At 37.2% G+C, this 21,254-nt stretch overlaps 5 protein-coding genes and 1 long non-coding RNA gene across 10 annotated transcripts; 3 read left to right on the plus strand and 3 right to left on the minus strand.

Moving 5' to 3' along the window:
* Positions 1 to 625: 625 nt before the first annotated feature.
* Positions 626 to 2,113, plus strand: LOC111458911 (mitochondrial uncoupling protein 3). The gene is made up of 2 exons (XM_023101773.1): positions 626 to 1,042; positions 1,464 to 2,113. Exons 1-2 carry the CDS (start codon positions 668 to 670, stop codon positions 2,004 to 2,006), a joined length of 918 nt encoding a protein of 305 aa, XP_022957541.1. The 5' UTR covers positions 626 to 667; the 3' UTR covers positions 2,007 to 2,113.
* A 12-nt stretch (positions 2,114 to 2,125) lies between these two features.
* Positions 2,126 to 5,929, minus strand: LOC111458914. 4 transcript variants are annotated; one of them, XM_023101779.1, is made up of 6 exons: positions 5,774 to 5,899; positions 5,064 to 5,181; positions 4,091 to 4,220; positions 3,518 to 3,640; positions 2,691 to 2,793; positions 2,126 to 2,612 (listed from the first exon to the last, which is right to left on the minus strand). In XM_023101779.1, exons 3-6 carry the CDS (start codon positions 4,183 to 4,185, stop codon positions 2,364 to 2,366), a joined length of 570 nt encoding a protein of 189 aa, XP_022957547.1. In that variant the 5' UTR covers positions 4,186 to 4,220; positions 5,064 to 5,181; positions 5,774 to 5,899; the 3' UTR covers positions 2,126 to 2,363. The 4 variants fall into 4 exon arrangements, with proteins under 4 accessions (XP_022957547.1, XP_022957546.1, XP_022957544.1 ...); XM_023101778.1 differs by having other exon boundaries at positions 4,091 to 4,223; XM_023101776.1 differs by lacking the exon at positions 5,064 to 5,181 and having other exon boundaries at positions 5,774 to 5,929.
* A 902-nt stretch (positions 5,930 to 6,831) lies between these two features.
* LOC111458909 (galactoside 2-alpha-L-fucosyltransferase-like) lies at positions 6,832 to 9,457 on the minus strand. The gene is made up of 2 exons (XM_023101770.1): positions 8,869 to 9,457; positions 6,832 to 8,417 (listed from the first exon to the last, which is right to left on the minus strand). The coding sequence occupies exons 1-2, from the start codon at positions 9,131 to 9,133 to the stop codon at positions 6,967 to 6,969; spliced, it is 1,716 nt and encodes a 571-aa protein (XP_022957538.1). The 5' UTR covers positions 9,134 to 9,457; the 3' UTR covers positions 6,832 to 6,966.
* Positions 9,458 to 10,531: 1,074 nt separating this feature from the next.
* On the plus strand, positions 10,532 to 12,951 carry LOC111458916 (transcription elongation factor spt5). Of its 2 annotated transcripts, none has more exons than XM_023101784.1 (2): positions 10,532 to 11,232; positions 12,753 to 12,951. In XM_023101784.1, the coding sequence occupies exon 1, from the start codon at positions 10,695 to 10,697 to the stop codon at positions 11,154 to 11,156; it is 462 nt and encodes a 153-aa protein (XP_022957552.1). In that variant the 5' UTR covers positions 10,532 to 10,694; the 3' UTR covers positions 11,157 to 11,232; positions 12,753 to 12,951. The 2 variants fall into 2 exon arrangements, with proteins under 2 accessions (XP_022957552.1, XP_022957551.1); XM_023101783.1 differs by lacking the exon at positions 12,753 to 12,951 and adding an exon at positions 11,996 to 12,385.
* On the minus strand, positions 12,523 to 17,997 carry LOC111458908 (phosphate transporter PHO1 homolog 3-like). Its single transcript, XM_023101769.1, has 14 exons — positions 17,714 to 17,997; positions 16,938 to 17,321; positions 15,908 to 16,265; positions 15,783 to 15,831; positions 15,623 to 15,694; positions 14,667 to 14,796; positions 14,445 to 14,565; positions 14,072 to 14,330; positions 13,881 to 13,985; positions 13,752 to 13,796; positions 13,510 to 13,659; positions 13,135 to 13,413; positions 12,906 to 13,042; positions 12,523 to 12,821 (listed from the first exon to the last, which is right to left on the minus strand). The coding sequence occupies exons 1-14, from the start codon at positions 17,985 to 17,987 to the stop codon at positions 12,722 to 12,724; spliced, it is 2,463 nt and encodes an 820-aa protein (XP_022957537.1). The 5' UTR covers positions 17,988 to 17,997; the 3' UTR covers positions 12,523 to 12,721.
* Positions 16,395 to 20,959, plus strand: LOC111458918. Its single transcript, XR_002713202.1, has 3 exons — positions 16,395 to 16,540; positions 18,081 to 18,083; positions 20,924 to 20,959. It is a non-coding gene; the product is annotated as an uncharacterized LOC111458918 (long non-coding RNA).
* The last annotated feature ends 295 nt before the right edge of the window (positions 20,960 to 21,254 follow it).

Here is a 21,254-nt window from a genome sequence, read left to right on the forward strand (position 1 = left end):
ATAAGAGTGTGTAAATCTCTCCCTGGTAGACGTGTTCTAAAACTGTGAGACTAACAACGATGGGTAACCGGCCAAAACAGATATATTAGGAGGGGTTTGGATTGTTTCAATTATTCTCTAAAATTTACAAATTTGTCAGGCTAAAATTATATTAAACTAAAAAAATTAACTTGGTGTAGTTAATTAGTTTCATAAGTTTGTAATTTAAAAATATTTAAAAATAAATAGATTTTAGTGATTGGCAACTTAAAAAGGATAAGAACAAGTCCAATTCAATTAATTAAGACATATATCATTGACTAGATAACATAACAGATGTTTGAAATTGATACCTCTAAAGGTCAAGATGAACTTGAAATTCTTGCTATGGTAATTGTGTTGAAAACAATCTTTATCAATTAAAGGTAATACTTTAATTTCCATCCTAATATTCACAATATTCAAGTGTGATGGGATTTAATATTGGACCTAGAGTCGTTAGAAATGATATCAAAGTAGGAAAAAAAAAACATCTTTGTCTGACAAAAAAAAAAAAAGAAAAAAAAAATCAAGAACTATGAGGGAAACATCCACCCCATTGTGATCCATCGACGTTGGGCATAAAAATTTAATAGAATTAGGATTACCCAGAATTTTGGAGTTGGAATAGGGTTTCGGGGACTGATCGATGAAGACAAGCGAAGAACATGGACGCCACAATCCCAACACCAAAATGTTGCTCACCGCCCTCTCCGCCATGGTGGCCGAATCCACTACCTTCCCCATAGACCTCACTAAGACCAGGCTTCAGCTCCACGGCGAGTCTTCCTCCTCCTCTCGTTCCACAAATGCCTTCCGAGTGGCTTCAGCCATCGTGAAGGACCAAGGTCCTTTTGGCCTCTACAAGGGCCTGTCTCCCGCGATTCTCCGGCACCTCTTCTACACGCCCATACGAATTGTTGGATACGAGCACCTTCGATCCCTCTTCCTTGCGTCCGATGGCGGCTCTGTTTCCCTCCCTGCCAAGGCCCTTGTCGGTGGAATCTCCGGCTCCATTGCTCAGGTTCCAATTTTCCATATTATCATTTTACTAGGGCTCTGATTAACGATATTGCACATTTTAGAGACTTGGATTTGCCAATGAACTGCAATGTCAAGAAATTTAGCTAATCGAGTTACTAACAGTACATGAAATGTATGATCCTCTGAATTGTAACATGTTGGAATTGATTGATGATAAACAATTCTTTCAGTGCTTCAAATTTTAGAATCTGGGATGGACTGAAAATCACAGGCACTGTCTAAACTGTCTGTACGCCTTGTGCTGTATCTATACTACTCAAGTGCATGAACTTTTTGCTCTAATACCACATTAAACTACCACTAAATTCAAAGTTTAAGCATATAGATTACTGAAAACTGAATATTTTATTGATATCCTTTACTAAATATCAATATATTTTTGTATACCATTAGTACCACAGGTAGTGGCAAGCCCTGCTGATCTTGTTAAGGTGAGGATGCAAGCTGATGGCCGTCTAATGAGCCAAGGTCTGCAACCCAGATACTCAGGTCCTCTCGACGCCTTTACTAAAATAGTGCGTGGAGAAGGGATTATGGGGCTTTGGAAAGGGGTTGTCCCAAATGTTCAAAGAGCATTTTTGGTGAACATGGGAGAATTAGCCTGCTATGATCATGCAAAGCGTTTTGTTATTCGGAATCAAATAGCTGGGGATAATATTTTTGGCCACACCTTAGCTTCTGTAATGTCTGGTCTGTCTGCAACTGCCCTGAGTTGTCCAGCTGATGTTGTGAAGACAAGAATGATGAATCAAGCTGCTAGCAAGGAAGGAACGACCATGTACAACGGCGCGTATGATTGTCTCGTGAAGACGGTTAAAATTGAAGGATTGAGAGCTCTGTGGAAGGGATTCTTTCCTACTTGGGCAAGGCTTGGTCCTTGGCAATTTGTCTTCTGGGTGTCTTATGAGAAGTTTCGCAAACTTGCTGGGATATCATCCTTCTAGTTAATAATTGCTATGAACTTGTTGGCATCGTGTTTTTTGTGCCAAAGCAAATAAAGGGTGACTGGGTGTGATATTGATTTGCTTTGTAATGAGCAGAACTAGTTTTTGCAAAATCTTTATGCTTTTGAATCGTTCTATTATTAATCCAAGACCCGAATAACATCAGACCCGAATAACATCGAAAGAAAAATCCTTTAACATGCTTGATCCAATGCTTCAGATGTAGTAGTCACTTGAATCTAAAAAAATGTGTCGTTCCCTATTTAGCCAATTGCCAAAATTATTGCAAAAGCTAGTTTCCAGAGCAGAGCGAGAAGAAAGATGGGAGGTTGGAAGTCGTATAAATTAAACAACTCTTCATGACCAGCCACTGCCTCTCATTCTGTCCTGCATTTCAGCTGCTCTCTCCTCCTTCAACCTTTGAGCGATCTCTTTAATCTTCGGGTTGAAGAAACGATCCCGCACGAATTTCCTTTCCTCGGCTTGTATCTCCTTAATAGCGCTTGGATATGGGTTAGGAGGAGGTTTCTTCCCTTGAAGACGTGCAATTTGCTTCAAGCGAGAGTAAGCCTTCTTTTTCGCCTTTTTCTCTGCCCGGTATTCCATCTGAATGACAAAAGGCGTTATTCACAAAATGAAGAGATTCAAGAGAAGGAAACAAATAAAAGAACCCACAATCCTTACATTGGCTACTGCCATGGCTTCCTCCTCACTGACACCCTGTTCCTTCAGTTCAAGCACTCGCAGGCCGAATATTCGGGCTGGAGGAGGATCGAAACTACAGAACCTGTAGAAACAAAAGACAACTACTTAGGAACTTTCTCTCTCTTTTTTTCTCTGTTTTTTTACATCCTTCTATATCAGGATTTCATCCATGCAAGATATAACTCTACACATACATACATATATATATGTATGCTTCAATTGAACCATCTATTTTAGCAATGCTGATGTCTTTTAGAGATTCTATCCCAAAGAAGAAGGCAAATTCTGAGAGCATGCACGACAAATGACAAACTCAATTCACCATCCTTCCCAAAATGCAAGTGTCATCGGGAACATTTTTTATCAGCTGATCTATTTTAAGCCAAGCATGTCTCTAGTGATTGATTCTAGAAGCCAACAGATATACCATTTAACAGGAAGTAGCCGTTAGAAGTGGCTTCACTACAATTATGATAGGCCTTCAGAAGAATTAACATTGCTTGAAATTCCTCATTATAGTTGAACATTGGTTAAATGCACGACCCAGACAGACATACAACAACCCATGGCAAGCCTCAGCAGCAGGCATATGGAATTTTAATTCATGAATATCCAACAAGAGTTTTCTACGTCATGTGCACTCCAAACCCTTAAGATAGAAGTTCCACAAGAATCTGAAAACCTGAGAATCTAATTTTACTTCAATGCAGAAAAGTAGCTCTCGAACAATGGAATCAATCCCTCATTTCAAACATGTATGATGGAGTAAAATGTGATAAACTACATATATAAGAGAAGCATCATACTTGATCGCATCTTCGTATTTTGAATCTGGATGTTTCTGGAAGAACTTTTTTACATATACATCCTCAGGAAGAGTGATTGTCTTGATTGTTCCATCTATTCGAGGAAATGTAGGAGGTGGCGCCCTGAACAAGAGTGTAATGGATAAGATAATTGTTTCAAGCAATTGGAAGCTAACTGGAAACCCAACTTTTTATGCATCCATTGCTACCAAGCAATATGCTCAACTCATGAGCAGGAAACAACAGGAAAAAAAATCCCAAAACTTTCAGTCCTTCCAAAGAAATTTATCTCAATAAGCAGTTTAAAATCATTTAATTCAATGAAAAGAAAACTGCTGTGAAATATTTCACCAAAAAAGATGTCATAGACATGATAAATTGAGAAACTTGAATCCAATAGTATCCCAAAAAGTTACACAAATCTAAGAAAAAAGAAATTTGAAGATAAGACCAAAAGATCATCAAATTTATTTTGACAAGCTAGAACAAAAAATTGAACATTTTCAGGATCCTAGAAAATGAAATACTCTTAAAAAGGCAAAAGTACGAGGAGTGAGGAATAGAAGAACTGACTGTTCCATGGCTTTGAGCCAAATAGGTTCTGCTTTGGCCAAGCCCTTGACGAGCTTTCTAGTCCTAGTTAGCAAGTCTCCTTTCATGAAGGACATGGCTCCTCCTTTGGACTGCGATTCAATTCAATGATCTACTGGATACAATAAAAAATTAGAAACCCATAAGAAATAAAATATTACAGCAAAGCAAAACCAAATCAGAATGAAATAAAAATATTACAGCAAAGCAAAACCACTCCATGGGTATCAGGCTTGTAACTAACAAATCAGAATGACAGGAACTATATACTAAAAACATTATCGAGATACAAGAAGTTATGCAATTTTCTCCCACTCCTTTTTCATCTCTCTTTCCCATGCTAAGAAGTTTCACTCCCTTCAATAACACAACTCGCTTTTTTCATCACTTGAAGGGATTAAATCTTCATCATCGTCATAAGGCCTAATTTAAAATCAATTGTGGTATGAGTTTCTTGTAAAATTATAGCAGGCTAGGGGGTGAAGTTTTAATGTTTGCACAAGAAAGGGTTGAGGGGCATAAACAAAATTGAAGTGAACCTACATGTCGAGTAAATAAATAAATGGGTGTGAATAGGTGGAATTTTGTGAAAAGTAAAACAGACAGTAGACTAGAAAAGAAAAGAAAAAAACTAAAACCGAAAATCAGAACCAATAGTAGAAAGAGAAGCAAGATTATTGATCTGATCACAAGCCAGAAAACAATCTACTTAATAATGAATCAATGACAACCAAAGAGAAGCTCCCTGAAAATATAATGGTAGCCAAAACTTCCAACTAACGATATGCCAACAAGAATTTTCAAATATACGACAAGATCAAAATCAAATCGGAAAACTACACAGCTTCACATACGAGGATAACTCAAAGGTCATGTACACCCCCTCTTTCATTTTTCACAACTACAAAGTTTGAAGTCAGAACGCAATAAAATAACAAAACCAGTCAGAACTCACATTCCTCCTCACTCCGAAAGGAACACCACCACAATTTTAAACACAATGCATTGCCTGCCTCCCTCACTGCATTGCCTCCCCGCTCACTAAATGGCAACTGATATGACTAATGGGCTAACTGCCAATAATCAGACGCAAAACACCAATCAAACGCTACTCTTGCAATGACTTCAAATAACACCACACACATGCCTAAACGCCTAATGAACTCCCAAATACTCATTGCACCAACGCTGTACAATCAATTGCGGTCTTCAGCCACAACAATCAATTACGTTCTTAAACCACAAACAACCAAACCTCCAATCTTGCTGGAAGTAAATCACAAGGCACAAAAATTATCACTACGCCGGCAAACAAACATTAACACGCCACCACACCAAAAGCACAAACAACAGACTATGGCGGCAAACGCCAACCACACAACACCACACCAAAGATACACAAATTACTGCCGGCAAACTCCAGCAACACACCAGCACACCAAAAGTGAGAGAGACAAACAACCACCACTGGCAACCTAATCAATAAATAAATTACCGAACAAAATGAAAACCCAGTTCAAAACGAAACAAAAATCGAAACCACAAGTCAAAATTACATAAACAAGTTGAAAACCTAGTTCGAAATTTCAGAACAATGCAGACAGATCACAATCAATGAGGAAACCACAAGTCCAAAACTCAAACACGAACGAAACTAATAAATACCTGCCAAACCAACGAAATGATCACTAGAACGAGAGGGAACGGCCGGAGCTGAAAGAGTCCTACGAAGAGGCTTCAATGGTGAGAGGAAGATGAGCCAGTCGAGAGAAAAATGATCTAGGGCTGAGCATTGTGTTGTTTAGGGGCAATTTCGGTATTTACATAACATTATATAATCAGGGTAAATTTTGTACCTGTTTTGAGTCGATTACTCCAACAAAATTCACCTACTAACTAAAACCTAAAAAATCAATTTAAAATAATTTTAGATTTTCCAAAAGTCAATTTTTTTTTCCAATTATTATCATTTAAAAATAAAATGCATACTAAACAACAATAATAGAATTAGTGAGATTAGAATAAAAAATTTATATCAGTATTAAAGAATAAAAAAGTTTATATAAGTCAAGTAGGCTGGACTTGAATTTTAGAAAAATATCTACTGGAGTTCTAGAAAAATATCTGACATCTCATGCCAGTATCCCATCACATGTGGTTTAGTGATATCTGTGATCTGGCATTCCATCCTAGTGTGATTTAGTGATATCTTTGATCCCAATGTGGTTTAGTGATATCTGTGATCTGACATCCCATCCCAGTGTGGTTTAGTGATATCTCTAATCCCAATGTAGTTTAGTGATATCTGTGATATGACATCCCATCCCAATGTGGTTTAGTGATATCTGTGATATAACATCCCATCCCAATGTGGTTTAGTGATATCTCTTATCTGATATTCCATCTCAGTGTGGTTTAGTGATATCTCTGATCTGACATCCTAGTGTAGTTTAGTGATATCTCTGACCGTCGACGCTCTTAGAGGTCTTGTTTTCTTGAATTCCAACTTTCGATTTTGTTAAAAGGCTTTAACCTACCTTCTAAGCAAAGATGCACGCTATTAGAAACAATAGAAACCAAACTGAGTGGTTGAAAAACTACCCGTTTGGTTTAGTTTATATCAAAGGTTTAAGCATAAATCGTTGCTAGCGAATGAAGAGAGACATTCATGACGATTTTTATTTTTGTTGACCAATAAGACTTAGAAATCTCTCTTTTGAAAAAAAAAAAAAAAAACATAATTCTATTCATTAATTTCATATTAAGTCTAAGCTTAAATGCTACCACATGTATTAGATAGAAGGAAAAAGAAAACAGATCAAGACATGGGGACAAATCATATTACAAGTCAGTGGATGTTATAAATCCTGATGGTGAACAAGCTTAAGACCCCAGCTCATGTCTTCACAATGTCTTACATGTGGAACAACTACGCCAGTATCTATTCCTTTCTTTGCCTTGCAATCATAGAACGGAGGAGCATGAAAGCAAGGCTCCATTGACATCGCCCTACGACACGCTGGATTGGGCGTGCTCATGTTCTCCGCCTTGTAAAGAATCCATGGCTTCGATCCCCCGAGCCCTTGAGCCACGTACCCGAACGTCGACCATGCACTGGTCACCAATAAATCGCTCATACTCAGAAGGTACATTTCTGCCCATGCTTTCCTATTGTGAGCCTTCTTCTCAGTCTGCTGATACATTTCGTAGCTTGGCTGGTGAACTGCAATGACCTCTCCCGTTGTGGTTGGGTACTCCCAGTACAAGGTTCTCAATTTTTCATAGTATCCAGAACTCAAGGATGTCATCAAAACCGCTTTCATTCTTGGGCGTTCCAAGGAAACCGAAGAGAAGCCTTCCTTGTCTACGCCGGGAAGTATCTTCTCCTGAAGAGTACAGCTTAAAATCTGATCCATTATATGTTCGAATGGTCCCGATCCAATCTCGAACACTCTTACTTGAATTCCTATCAATTCATCTGCACTTGATAGATATGCGTCGTAGTATCTCGTAATCAGTCCCCAAACGTGATTCGATGGGTGGAAAAGATATCGACCCAGATGATGAAACACGTTGTCTTTTTGGGGGAATAAGTTACTCAGTTCATGCTCGAAAGACGGGATCAGGAAGAGCGATGGAACAAAGTAGTTATCTGTCTTGAGTATCAGCCAAGGGACCCTACTTAAAAGAGCCTGTTCTTGATCACAGAAGAAAAGCTTGTCATGATCATCATAATCATGAACCAAATGTAGGTATAGATAGGATGGGAGCGCTTCTGTCGATTCGTTTAGCGTGTTCGTCTTAAGCATATATCCATGACAATTAGGAGATTTCTGATTAAAGTTGCTGAATTGATCCATCAAGGGGAAGTCATTTGGTAGCAGCCAAGTTTTTTCTGGGAAGGGCTCACAAAATAGATCAGCCATATCCTTCCCCGGATCGACAAGCAAGACACGATCGGTAAGAACGGCATAGAGAAATGCAGAAGCCAAAGTGAGTATCTTATTTCCCAAGCCACTATAAGACATCCACACAACATATTTACACTCCGTCAAACTAACACTACTGCCAGATCTGAGCTGCTCTACTGCTTCATCATATGGTTTTGTATGCGGACCACAGCGTCGATGAAGCGCTTCGTACTCTCTAAGCTTCGAGATGAGGTAAGGAGATGGTCTGTGGGTCGAAATTCTTCGATATAAACTGGATTGATATCTACTCAAGCATGATCCTTCATCAAATCCAGGAATGAGAAGGCCTCCAATAAGCTTGTCTCTATTGGAAAGTCTAGAGAAACCGTTTTCTGAACCTATAAATTCAAAAACATGGACAAAAATGAATGAACACTAGAATTCATAATAGACTTGAATCATTCAAAACGCATAGATTCCACTCTTTTTGTTTCCTGTCCTGTGATATCAGATAGGAAGTTGAATGCACAAATCTTTTCTGTGCATCTTCTAACAATTTTACAAGATCTAAAAGGGTTCCCAATGGCTAGAAGATGTAAATATATCAGAAGCTCCTGCTATCTTCTCTGTGCATCAACGTGCAGAACCAACCAAAAGAGGTTTAATAATGATACTCATAACAACAACAAAGACTACAGAGCTAATAAAAACAGTCCAAAAGCTTTCTCATCAGAGGCCCAGCAACTACAAATCAGGGACATGAATCACTGAAACTATGGCAAGATCTATAGCTAAGAAATCAGACATCTGTCGAGGTTTTATGAGTACCCATCACATGAAAATACTAACCTGAACTCTCAGAACTGCCATTAGTGACCACTCTTTCCAATGCTCTGGCTTCAGCAAAACCCAATGACAGATCCGCCGCCGGATTCCTGAACACCAAACCAACAAAAACGACCAACGGAAGACCTATAAGCAAATAAGTAAAGATCTCCTTCACCTTCATATCTCTGAGGAATCCCGATTTCGGAGCACCGTCCGCCGATGCCTGGAATCGGAGACGATCTATGGGCCTTGAACACAGACTTCGTCTTCTAAAAGCTCTCGTCATTCAAAAATTTCATATGGGTAATATGGAAAACCCGGGATTTCTTCAGATTTTGCTCGATTCGATCGCGATATGGAAAGAAAGCTAAATGGGTATCATGAGCCAGCTCGAAACAGAGCAGATTTTGGGGTAAAAGTTCAAATTTCTACCGGGTTCAACAAACGTGGCGAGGTGATTTGATTGTTTTATAGTATCTGCAGTCGGTATCGCCATTGATTGAGCATTGACTGCAGAAGGGATTTATATTTTAAGCTCATAAACGCTGATTTGCCAAATAAATCTAGTTGATTTAAATCTCTTGGGATACCGAGGGTTGGACTCGGGAAGAGGGTTTCAATACAATAATCAAAAGTTAAGTGCTAAAACGTTGGTTCCATCGAAAAATCTTGCCGTTTCGGACAATAATGATTCAACAAAAACTGGAAATAATAGATTTTATGTAAAAATGGGAACAAGTGATTAAGACTATCTATTATTGGATATAATGTAAAGTTAATTTAAAAAATAATATATTTTATTTATATTTACGAAAATAATTTTACCACCTAATTATCTATTATTGGATGTAATATAGAGCCAGCGTAAAAAAATAATAATTTTTTTTAATAATTATTAAATTTTAATGATATGTTTTAGATAACTTTACTAATATATTTATATCTCGAGTTATGTTTAAATTGATGATATTCAATTATGGTAATGTATCTAAATAAATATAAACTTTTAAAATTAAATATATTAATTGTTTGATGTATGGTCCCTCCAATTTTTAGAACATAGGACCTCATCTGACAAGTGATAGCGAGTTAAGGCAAGCGAATCAGGTATCAATTAATGGCAATTCAAAATTGTTGGCTACTATTGGGACAATTGAGTTTGATGTGATAAATGAAAATGGCTTCTCCCGTGTTGCCCTACTACAACGAGAAATAGCCAAAAGAATGGCTCGTTCTGTGTAACTTTTTTCTATTATTATATATCATTTATTATTTTTTAATTGAAGGTAATTTTTAAGTAGATATTTTTTAATTAATTTTGAGGAGATTTTTAAAAAAATATTAACTATTAATAAAAGTATTTTTTTTTTCGGTCTTAGTCACGTCATTAATGATATTTTTATCTAAGGTTTAGTAAAATTTAATAAATTAGTCCAATAAAATTTAATAAATTGGTCTTTTAACTCTGTTGAATAATTATCGAGTGATTTGAGGATAGTTGAAATTAAAAAGTCAAAATTGATTTAAGTCGATAAATTTTAAGATGTTTTTTTTTTTTAGTTTATAAAAGTATTGTTTTAATTCGGTATTATTTCAAAAAATTATTATTTTAAAATAAAATAAAATAATGTAATTGGAGCGACATCTATTTGTAATCCTTGGAGATGTATTTCATGGAAAAAAGAAAAAAGAAAAAAAAAGACCTATGACTGTGACTCATTGACTCATTCCTGAGGGTTTTAGGGGTTTAAGCGGGCGGTGGAGCGACGAACGATTCCGCCTCAACGAACATAGCGACATTAACACTGTAAGCTTTGAATCCGATTACTCCTTCGGCATTGACTAGGATGTCAACTTCGGAGTCGAAACTCCAAGACGCAGAATCAAACGCCGCCGCCGCCGCCGCCGCCGCTAAAACACCGGAAGATCAACAACAATTGGGCGCCCCAAATCACTCTGAGGAAAAATCGCCCGAGGAATCAGGTCAATCAGGAAAGATTTCCGAAAGTGGAGGTGAAGATGAAGGAGGAGAGGATCTAGACGAGGAAGAGGAGGAGGAGTGTGGGTTTTGCTTGTTTATGAAAGGGGGTGGTTGCAGAGATAGCTTCGTAGAATGGGAGAAATGCATTGAGGAGGCGGAGAAGAACAAGGAGGATATTGTGGAGAAGTGCTTTGAAATCACTGGGGCTCTGAAGAAATGTATGGAGGCTCATGCGGATTATTACGAGCCGATTCTGAAGGCGGAGAAAATGGCAGAAAACGAGGCGATTATCGAATTGGAGAAGGAATCGACTCCAAATGCTACCTAGCAACGTACGGATTTCATAGACCTGGAGGTGATTGCAGGTACCGAGAATTTGGAAGAACAGAAGGCCTCTGCTGCTGGTAAGTGAAGATCTGATTCCTGAGGCGGAAATCATTATTTTGTCGAGAGTATTTTAGTTTCTAGCAGATCTTTTAACAGGCCGTGGAAGATAATCTTCCTTGAACTCTTTGTTTGTGCACCTAAAGCTGATCATATTCATTTCGAAGTATCATAGGATAGAAGAGATTTTACCTTACAACACTTTCGATTTAATTCAATTTCTGAATAATTGTTCGTGCCATTGTTGCCTAATATCATTTTTCCACAATCATAGTCCCTTATACTACCTTTGTCATTAGTAACTTATATTTATCTGCCTAGTCCATTTTGTAATGGTAACTGGAGTTCTGGGATTTGAATCTTGGATGTGTAGTTACACAATTTGATCTTTTGCCAATTAGATTGTCACTACGAATTATATCTAATGTTTAATTAGTATGAAACCAGTTCTATTTGTTGCATGCAAGCCACTAATTGACAGTTACAAGAGGGAAAACTTTCCTGATCGATCAGAAAGGATACCTACACTGGTATACTTTCTTTCAAACCTAAAACAAGAGGAGCCATTGGAATGAGATGGGTCAGTCAAGTTTATAGTTTCTTTTTTTCGAATCTGTGTGTGCAAATTCTTGAGATATAGGAGGTTGATATTAGTGAGATGGATCACAGTAAGCCTGTGTTTTTGTTCCAAAAGTTCAGTCACTCACCCCACAAATACCTAGAGGTGTGTCATATTAAGTGTTTGCTTTTGACACATTGATACCTACTAGTATTTCTTTTCAGATGCACACTGAAGCTAGGGGCTATACACTTGAGGCCCATCTTATGCTACTTTTAAGGATGGTTTGAGATGAATGGTGAGATAAGGTTCTTTAGCTACTGAACATATCACTTTGAATTGCAAATTTATGGCTGTTGCTTGTGTGCGTGTGAAAACCTGGTTATCATTTCAGCTGCAGAACCCGCATGTTGAAGCTGATTCCTCTTTAAGCTCCTCATGAGTGCATAAATTTGGTATTATTGAGCTCGAGACAACATAATCTCTACTAGTAAGGCTGATCACTCTTTAGGCTTCTTACAGGGAAAAGTGCTAGTAGCATATCTCTTTATTTCCATTTCCAGTTTCTAAAGCTTAACCTTTCCTTGTTCAATTAGTGCAATTCTGTTTGAATATTTGCCGTCTCCCTGCTAGAATGAATATTTCATCTACCAGAGTGTCTTACTTATAGTAGTATAGACAGTTAACACACGATATTTGTGAAGTCGTTAGAGGTGAAAAAACACTGCTATCTTTGAGAAGCACCAGAAATAAAGATCATTTGTGTGCCCTTGTATACAACTAAGATCTCATGGCAGCAATTGTTCGTTTTTCGAACTAATTCCATTAGGTTTGAAGGAATCCTGAGAGGGTCAAAATTATTGCAATGTTGTGTTATTTAATATACATGATTTGTTAACATTTTGAAACAAGTAAACTGTATATCTTGAAAGAATACTGTCTGGAAAACTTTAATCATCTTTGTCATCGTCTTCATCGTAGTTGAAAGGCAGTGGTACAGATTTAAATGCACGGTACCTCCCAACATTGTTCAGATGCTCATTCTCCAACCTAAACCAGAAGGGCCATTGAAGATTTCAGAAAGAGGCAGCTTGAGGAAACAACCCAACCTAAACTGAATTTTTTAAGTCATACCTGAAGAAATTCCATATGCCACGACGAATGATCTCAAGGCTGGCCACTATTGTAATCAAACCTTCTGTATGCAGGTTGGAGAACTTGAAATCCAACACAGTTTGCAGCCAAGCAAACCTCAGTAAAACATTCAAGAACTGCATTTGATTTCCACAGCTTGTTTAGATAACTAGAAAAAGATGGCCCTAACTTGCTTTTAGCAGTGAAATCTTTGGAGAAAAAAACTCACCATTGCCACAAAATATACACTGTTATGACCAACAAGTAGTTTGTCTCTTAGCCATCGGTTTTTCGAATGGCGCTGCAAAAGCCCCCAGTCGATGGCGAGGTCCCAATACGTGCATATAATGGCAGCAACAGCTGAGAACACTGCCGCCAACACTTTCCAGGTTATTCCCTTGTTTAGACTGTAAGCTGTCCTCAAGCAAACAGCTACAATTGTCAAGAAGTACTTCACTCCGTTATATCCCTGCATTGTATCTTTCTCCTCAAACAGTCGCCTGAGACACTGTAAGAGTGAGAAACCAACAAAAGTTTGTATGTTAGTGGTATAACTTTTCCTTTCTTTGGACAGAGATCAAAAGTTAGATGATGAGATTCAAACCTGAAGGAGACGAGACAAATATGGAATAACAGCAATGATGAAGCTGAAAGTGTTGAATACAGTGTTGGTTCGACAAGTATCCCGTCGATGTTTGTAATCTCCCCAACCGTAATAGCAAATGTAGAATTCCAAGCTACGAAGTGCTTGCACCTGAATCGAGTCGAAGTAATTGTTTGAGGATCTATGATGTAGGTAGTTTCTTGAACAGAAGAACCTAAGAAAAAAAGCATGATGTAACTAACCTGGCTGGTTAACTGATCTGCCAAAAAGAAATCAGGGAAGACGACCTGTCGAAGAAACGTAACCAACATTAGAGGATAGTTCAAGAACCTTCCCAGTAGGTCGAAAGTTCAAAATCCCATCTTTCTTACCGTGTAAAGGGGAGCACATATGCAATGGTACAAAGTTTTTATGCAGAACAAGCGACTCGAACGATATAAGATGTTGAGTGGACACAAGAAGACTGCAATCACAACCTGCAGGCAGAGAAAAAGACAGACTTTTAGTCACAAATTAATGGTTTTATGGCCAAATGAGTAGTTTTTTGTGAGACCCTTCTTACAAGGAGCAAAACCAAAGGGAGAAGCTCAGTGACTGCTTGATATGACTTCGTTATAGGGTCCATCTCCATGTCAAGGTTAGAAAGAACACAGGCTAAAGCAAGAGTTGCCACAGCAAAACTGGGAAAAAGAACCTCTCGGTAGGCCAACTCAGTGCCTTGTTTGAACCCAAATATGAAGGAGTAATTCACTTGGTATCGCCTCCAAAAGTATATGTTTGCTGCATACATTAGCAGGTGCAACACAACGAATCCAAACAAGCTGCATTGAACAAGCAGAGGTATGAATTAAAATGCTCTAACTTTTACAGCAGACCATGTCTCTTTTATCAGGAAACAAGAAACGAAAAACGACAACGATGTCCTTTTAAGTTACCTGTAAAGAGGAAACATGGTTTCCATATACTGGGTGCTGCCTTCTCTGTCTAGTAAATGTCGGGCTCGAGTAACGAAAGCGAGGGCGACGATAAGAGCTACAGTGCAGCCAGCAAAGAAACCTGAAATATTTGTTCAAGTTAACCAAAATAATGAACATCAACGAAGGGAAGTCTGTGGTGGAAAAGGTTTGAAATGAAAAGAATCCATGATGGTTCTTTACCAACTGAAAATGTAATTCTATGTCTTTCTTTCTTTGCTTTGGGTCGCAAGATATTCATTCCTTTGGTCCGATTAGCGTTGCAAAAGTGTTTGATAAATGCAGCTTCCACCCTCTCCATTAGCTTGGAAACCTGATTTAATGGCAATAGTTAATGTCACGTATAGAAACTCGAGATATTATGTGAATCATAGCAAACCGTCTATGCTAATATAAACATAGTTCAACTGACATAAAAAACATGAACCATTGACCAAGAGGTCAAATGTTCAAATTTTTATCAACTATCCTACATATTGTTGAACTAAAAACAAACCATCCACCGCACAGAGATCACCTATAACAGTTCAAGTCTATCGTTAGTAGATATTTAAAACGTGTTATGTATCACCGTCAGCTTCACGCTTTTAAAGCATGTTTACTAGGGAGAGGTTTCCACACCCTTATGAGCAATGCTTCATTCCCCTCTCCAATCGATGTGGGATCTCACAATCCACCCCCTAGAGGGCCAGTATCTTCGCTCACACAAAGCTCGACGTCTAGCTTTGATACCATTTGTAACAGTCCAAGCCCACCACTAGCAAATATTATCCGTTTTGGCTTGTTACATATCACCGTCAGCTTCATAGTTTTCAAACACGTCTATTAGGGAGAGGTTTCCACAATTACGAGAAATGCTTCGGTTCTCTCTCTAACCGACGTGAGATCTCACATCACCGAACTCTTAACTATACGGAACTATGCCCGCGTTCAAAAATTATTCAAACGCAAGAAAAATATATAAATATTTTAGATTGAAATTTAGAGAATTTTCACTCTCTTCAATTGACTTTTTGGAAAATGGGGTTTGAAATATTGCATTTTTATATCCTATGAGAACAAAAGAATTTTGACCAGAAAAGAAGTGTCCCATAAACTCAAAACAATTACAGCTAAAAGATGTTGAAAATTAAAGCAACCTCATCAGAACTCCCAAGATAAGAGCTGTCCACCATCTTCATGTATGACTTTCCTGCATTTCTTGAAGTAATCTGCAGCCATCATTTTCAAATAATAAGCTCCAAATTATGAAGAATCTCATCTTCAATATAACAAACAATATAATTCAACTATATTTACCTTATCATATTTCTTCATTATCTTTGAAAATGCCAGAGTATTCAAGAAGCTGTTCATCAAAAAATAAAAGAAAATTCAGACAATTCCACGTTATGAAGAAAGAACCAAGGACTTAATTGAATTACCTGAAGCTTTTTAGCAGCCTGAGTTTGTGGTAAAACACAACAAAAGCCCTCTTGAGTTGGTTCTCAATTTTGTTGAGATTTTCTCTGTTGAATTGAAGTTCTGAGTTCTTGGGGAAGTTGAAAAGGCCTTTAATGGTGGATATTGGTGTCTCTTGAGTTGTGTTCATTGTTACACGATCAAGAAGTTCAAGTGGAGGTGGTCTGTTGGCCTTCATCTTCGTTTCTTTCCCTTCTTCATCCTTTGTGTTCTTCTCTTCCTTTCCATCTTTTTCTCCTTTTGATTCGTTATCTGGTTTATGACTTTCTTTGTGGCTCGACCCACCTTCTTCTATGGAGTCCATTGCTATATGAACCCGTCCTGTGTATATCCAACACGTAAGCGTTCAGAAGTGCTTTTGAAATGAGTTATTTTGACCCAATAACCTTTAATTATTAGGTTATGATTTGTGAGATCCTATATTAGTTGGAGATGGAAGGAATGACATGTCTTAAAACTTTGAGCGGAAGTCCATAAGGAAAAGCCCAAAGACCACAATATCAATATCGACTAGTGGTGGGATTGAACTATTACCAATGGTATGAGAGCCAGGCACCGCACGGTGTACCAGTGAGAACGTTGGGTCTCCGAAGGAGGTGGATTGTGAAATTACATATTGGTCGGTGGAAACCTCTCCCTAATAGACGCGTATTAAAATCTTGAGGGGGAACCTCGGAAGGGAAAGCCCAAACAATATAATATCTATTAACAGTGGACTTGAGCTATTATAAATGGTATCAAAGTCATGCATCGAATAGTGTGCTAGCGAGGACACTGGGCCCCAAGGGAGGTAGATTGTGAGATCCCACGTTGGTTGGAGATGGGTACGAAGCATTCTTTGTAAAAGTGTAAAATCCTCACCCTAATAGACGTGTTTTAAAACCTTGAGGTGAAAGTCCGAAAAAGGACAATATCTACGCGCTTTCGAGTTCGGTAGAGAATTTAAGAGGTGGGTGTCATCAATTCATACTCACAAAACAAAGAAAAACTTACTGCTAGCTCGGACCCCAGAAGGAGTGGAAGATGACAAAGCAGCAGTAGAAACCGCAATATCAGTAGCCAGCTTTGAAATCTCCTCCGACCGGTCGCCGGAGAAATCCCAAACACCCTTTGGATTCTCCACTTTGATTCTGAAAGCAATCAAAGCATCCATTTGCTTATTCAACACACTCGCCTCCTTCACAACTTCCTCCACTTTCGACTTATAAAACTTCTCCACTTTATTGAACTCTCTATCCAACGACCTAAAGTACACCAACTCATACTCTCCCCCTTCCTCATCCGCCATCAAAAACGTCGTCCGATACTTCCTCGTCCCGTCCCGACTCACCGCATTCACCAATATAGCTTGCTCCTCCACCGCATCCTGCGGCGACCCTACCCCACAACAATAGTACACAAATTAATTATAATTGTTGATAATTATGGGAAGTGAGTCCCACGTGGGTTAATTTAGTAAAAGATCATGAGTGGATTTATAATACAATCTCCACTGGTACGAGGCCTCTTGAGGAAGCCTAAAGTAAAGTCACGAGAGCTTATCCTCAAAGCGTACAATATCATACCATTGTGGAGAGTCGTGTTCGTCTAACAAGTAACAATAACCTCCACATGGGATTATACCCAAACCTCTATTTGTTGAGTATCATTATAAGTAAGGGACCCCAAAGTAAAGCCACGAGACTTATATTCAACGTAGACAATATCATACCATTGTGGAGGGTCGTGATTATTAACACTGCTATCATCATTATTATCATGCAACAAACCTGGACTTGTAGGATGGCTGTTATGGGCGTGGGCGTGGGCGTGACCGTGACCGTGACCATGGCTGTGGCTGTGGCGTAGGGTGAGGCCGCTGAAAGCCCTGTAGAGGCTGAGGGTCCGTCTGAGCTGGGCAGAGTCGGTTAAGGGGTGGTTTCGAGCGTGGGCTTTGTTGAAGGTGTCGATTTGCTTCAAGAGGGACTTGAGGAACTCGTAATCCATGTAGGCTTGCTGCCATTCAGGAACCATCTGAGCGGCAAATTGCTTGCCGAACTTCATTATGGACGATGCTCGTGTTCAACAGAGAGCTGATGTTTAAATTTATGATGGAAAGCAACACAACACAAGGGCGACGTATTTATAGTTGAAAAGAGTGTAAATAATTGAAAGAGACGTGCATGAAATTTCAAACCATGGAGGACACGTGTCATCCAGGATAGGGGAGAAAACTCAGTCGGTCACTTCTTACTTAAAATAATATTAAATAATTATTTACGAAAAAGGTTCATAAAATTATAAATATATGTACGGAAAATATGATAATTGAATTTTGGATGTCGTATGAGACAAGGAAAGAGTGAAAAATAAAATCAAAATATTGACTGCTTTTTATTTTATTTTTCAAACCATTGACTGTTTTTTATGTATTTATTTATTTATATATACTACATCGACTGTGTCAATCAGAACAATCAAAGGAACACGGTTCGATGTTGGAAACTTCGGAATTTGAAAAGGTGGTCTTTAATCAAAATTATTATATATAATTAATTAATTAATTAATTAAAAAAAAACCCAGAAAGAATCAATTTTTAATATACCCATTACATGAAATGGGCATATATTCGAATGATTTTTCAGAAGAAAAAGAAATAATAAATAATAAAAGGAAAGGTATTTCATAAAGTTGACTAAGTCTACGTTTATTTAGCTTCAATGTCTTTCCTAAATTTCAATTTAAATTAATGATAAATCTAAGACGGTTTGATTATATCATATTTATAATCATGTTTTCTAAACTGATTAATAAAATAATTTTAATATATTAATAAAATTTCACATTGCTCTGGCTTGAACCTTCTTTCTCTTGGACAAGAGAGCTTATAACCGTAATAAATGCTATCTAGGACCATTGGAGCTATGACTACTCTCTTTTCTTGCACCAACAACCCGACCATGATTAATGTTTCTAAGCAAAACCCAACCGCCAATATTAAATATTAAAGCCCTTGTTGTTGCATACTTGTTTTTAGCTTATAACATTAATTTCTTTAGAATTGATTTCAACGTGTTTCCTAGTTCATGTTTCCAAAATATTTCTCTCAAATGCAATCTAAGACTCGAGTATATGTCGATATTGCTCACGAAGTTCAAATTTTATATAACTAGCTTGTTTACTAGGTTAGAACAAGTGTCACACCATCCTTATCGCATTACCGAGACAAGGAAAATTTTGTAGGTCGGTTTTCGGAGAAGAAAAATTCAAAAATTTCCTTTTTCAGCAAGTCAATTTTGAGCAAAACAAAACAAAAACTGTGGCATTTTCCAAAAGCTAAGGCAGTAATAATTATCTCAACCACTTTGTTTGACACAAAAAAGAAGAAAAAAAACTTTTCATGAACTAAGTGTCTTTGGCTTAGAATTTTCTAAACAAAACCCTTTTAATATATATTATTGAGCCTTCAACCTTTTGTTGCTCAAAGCATTCCACTAAATTCAAATTTTCAAATTACTTTATTTTCTTTACAATTAGATACGAATATGGACGTGTTGATATGTTCATACTATGGGATTATCACGTTTAATTATTTTAATTATGCATCAATATTAAATTAATTTTATTAAGTTTTCGTCTTGCATCACTCATACGTCATCTCATCTAGCTCTTAACATGTATTAAACACTGACTTGATTATGAATTTTTAACTTTGTGTTTAATAGATTCTTATATAATCAATTTTTATAAATAAAAAAAATTATTTATTAGATATAAAATTAAATTTATGTCCAATCGAATCCATTTTTTTTTTTTTATCTACTTATCAACTTTTAAAAATATCTGATATACCAAAAATCTATTAATTTTTTTAAATATAAATTTAAGGATTTATTAAATAATTTTTTTTATTTAACTAAATTTATAATTTCAATAGCTTATTAAATAGTTTTCTAAGTTACAAAATGGATTTTCTTTTTGGGTATTTGTTTAAATTTTTAATTTGAAAACTAATTAATGGTTTAAGTTTTGAAGTCTACAATGTTTACCTAAAGTCATTTTGTCTGAAAAGTTAAATATCGTTGGTTTAGAAATAGTTGACCTAACTCTGGAAAAAAAAAATTATCCGGTAGTTTAGAACGTAAAAATAAGACCATCTTTAAAAAAAAAAATTACCTTTTAATCGAGAGTATATGTTATAAATAAATAAATAAATAAATAAATACACGTATTTAAATAAAAATGATATCTTTCAGCTTTTAATGTGTTTTTAAGAAGATATTTTAAGCATTAAATATGGATTAGAGGAAAGTGGAGTTGTTCCTAAAGAACTACGTTACCCTTTCAGAATTTTCCAAAGGCCTCATAAGCGTTGACCTGAAAAGATGGTTGGGTGCTACCCTTTTTATATGGCGCTCACAAAATTGTGGGCTCATTCTTGCCAGGGAAGAGTAGAAATTTCTGGAACATGACAGATAAGAAGAAGGTACAGTAAATTTTGAATTTTGTTACCATATAATGTTATTATATTTACCTGATTCTGGGAAGGAAAAGGTCAAAAAAACACTGTAACATTTTCTCCTCATTCAACTTTTAGTAGTCTAACGACATAATTAGACCGTTACTACTTCTATGGAGAAGAAGTATAAAATAATGAACTCAAAAGTCAGCTCACTTTTATCCAACGTAAGTAGAACTTACTAGACATTGTCCACTTGTACAGTTTTAAAACATACAGGTTAGGAAGTGATTTTCACACCTTTAAAATGAATACTCTGTTCCCCTTTCCACACCCTTATAAGAAATACTAGTACTGGTCGGAGTAGGGCTAGATCTTCTCCATAGTAGACGCGTTTTAAAACTGTGAGGTTGATGATGATACGTTGCGAGCCAAATCGGACAATATATGCTCGCGGTGAGCTTGAGTTGTTACAAATTATATTAATATAGCCAGACATCGAGCAATGTGTCAACAAGGACGCTGGCTCCCAAGAGGGAGGGATTGTGAGATCCCACGTCAGTTGGAGAGAGGGAAACAAAACATTCTTATTAGTGTGTGAAAACCTCTCCCTAACAAACGCGTTTTACAACTGTGAGACTGATGACACTACGTAACGAGCCATAGCAGACAATATCTATTAGCAGTGGCCTCGAGGTGTTCCAAGCTTTATACAATTTTATTTTCAATTTTTGTAGTGTAAGGAGGAGTCCTCCACCTTCATTTTCACTGATTTGAGTCATGGTTCCATTGATGTAGCAATTTAGTACTTTTAACTAAGAGATATTAAGATTCACTCTATTTCAACATTATAATTATTCAAAATAGGTCG

Source organism: Cucurbita moschata, unplaced genomic scaffold (genome assembly GCF_002738365.1).
Source record: "Cucurbita moschata cultivar Rifu unplaced genomic scaffold, Cmos_1.0 Cmo_Scf00021, whole genome shotgun sequence".
Classification (NCBI taxonomy): domain Eukaryota; kingdom Viridiplantae; phylum Streptophyta; class Magnoliopsida; order Cucurbitales; family Cucurbitaceae; genus Cucurbita; species Cucurbita moschata.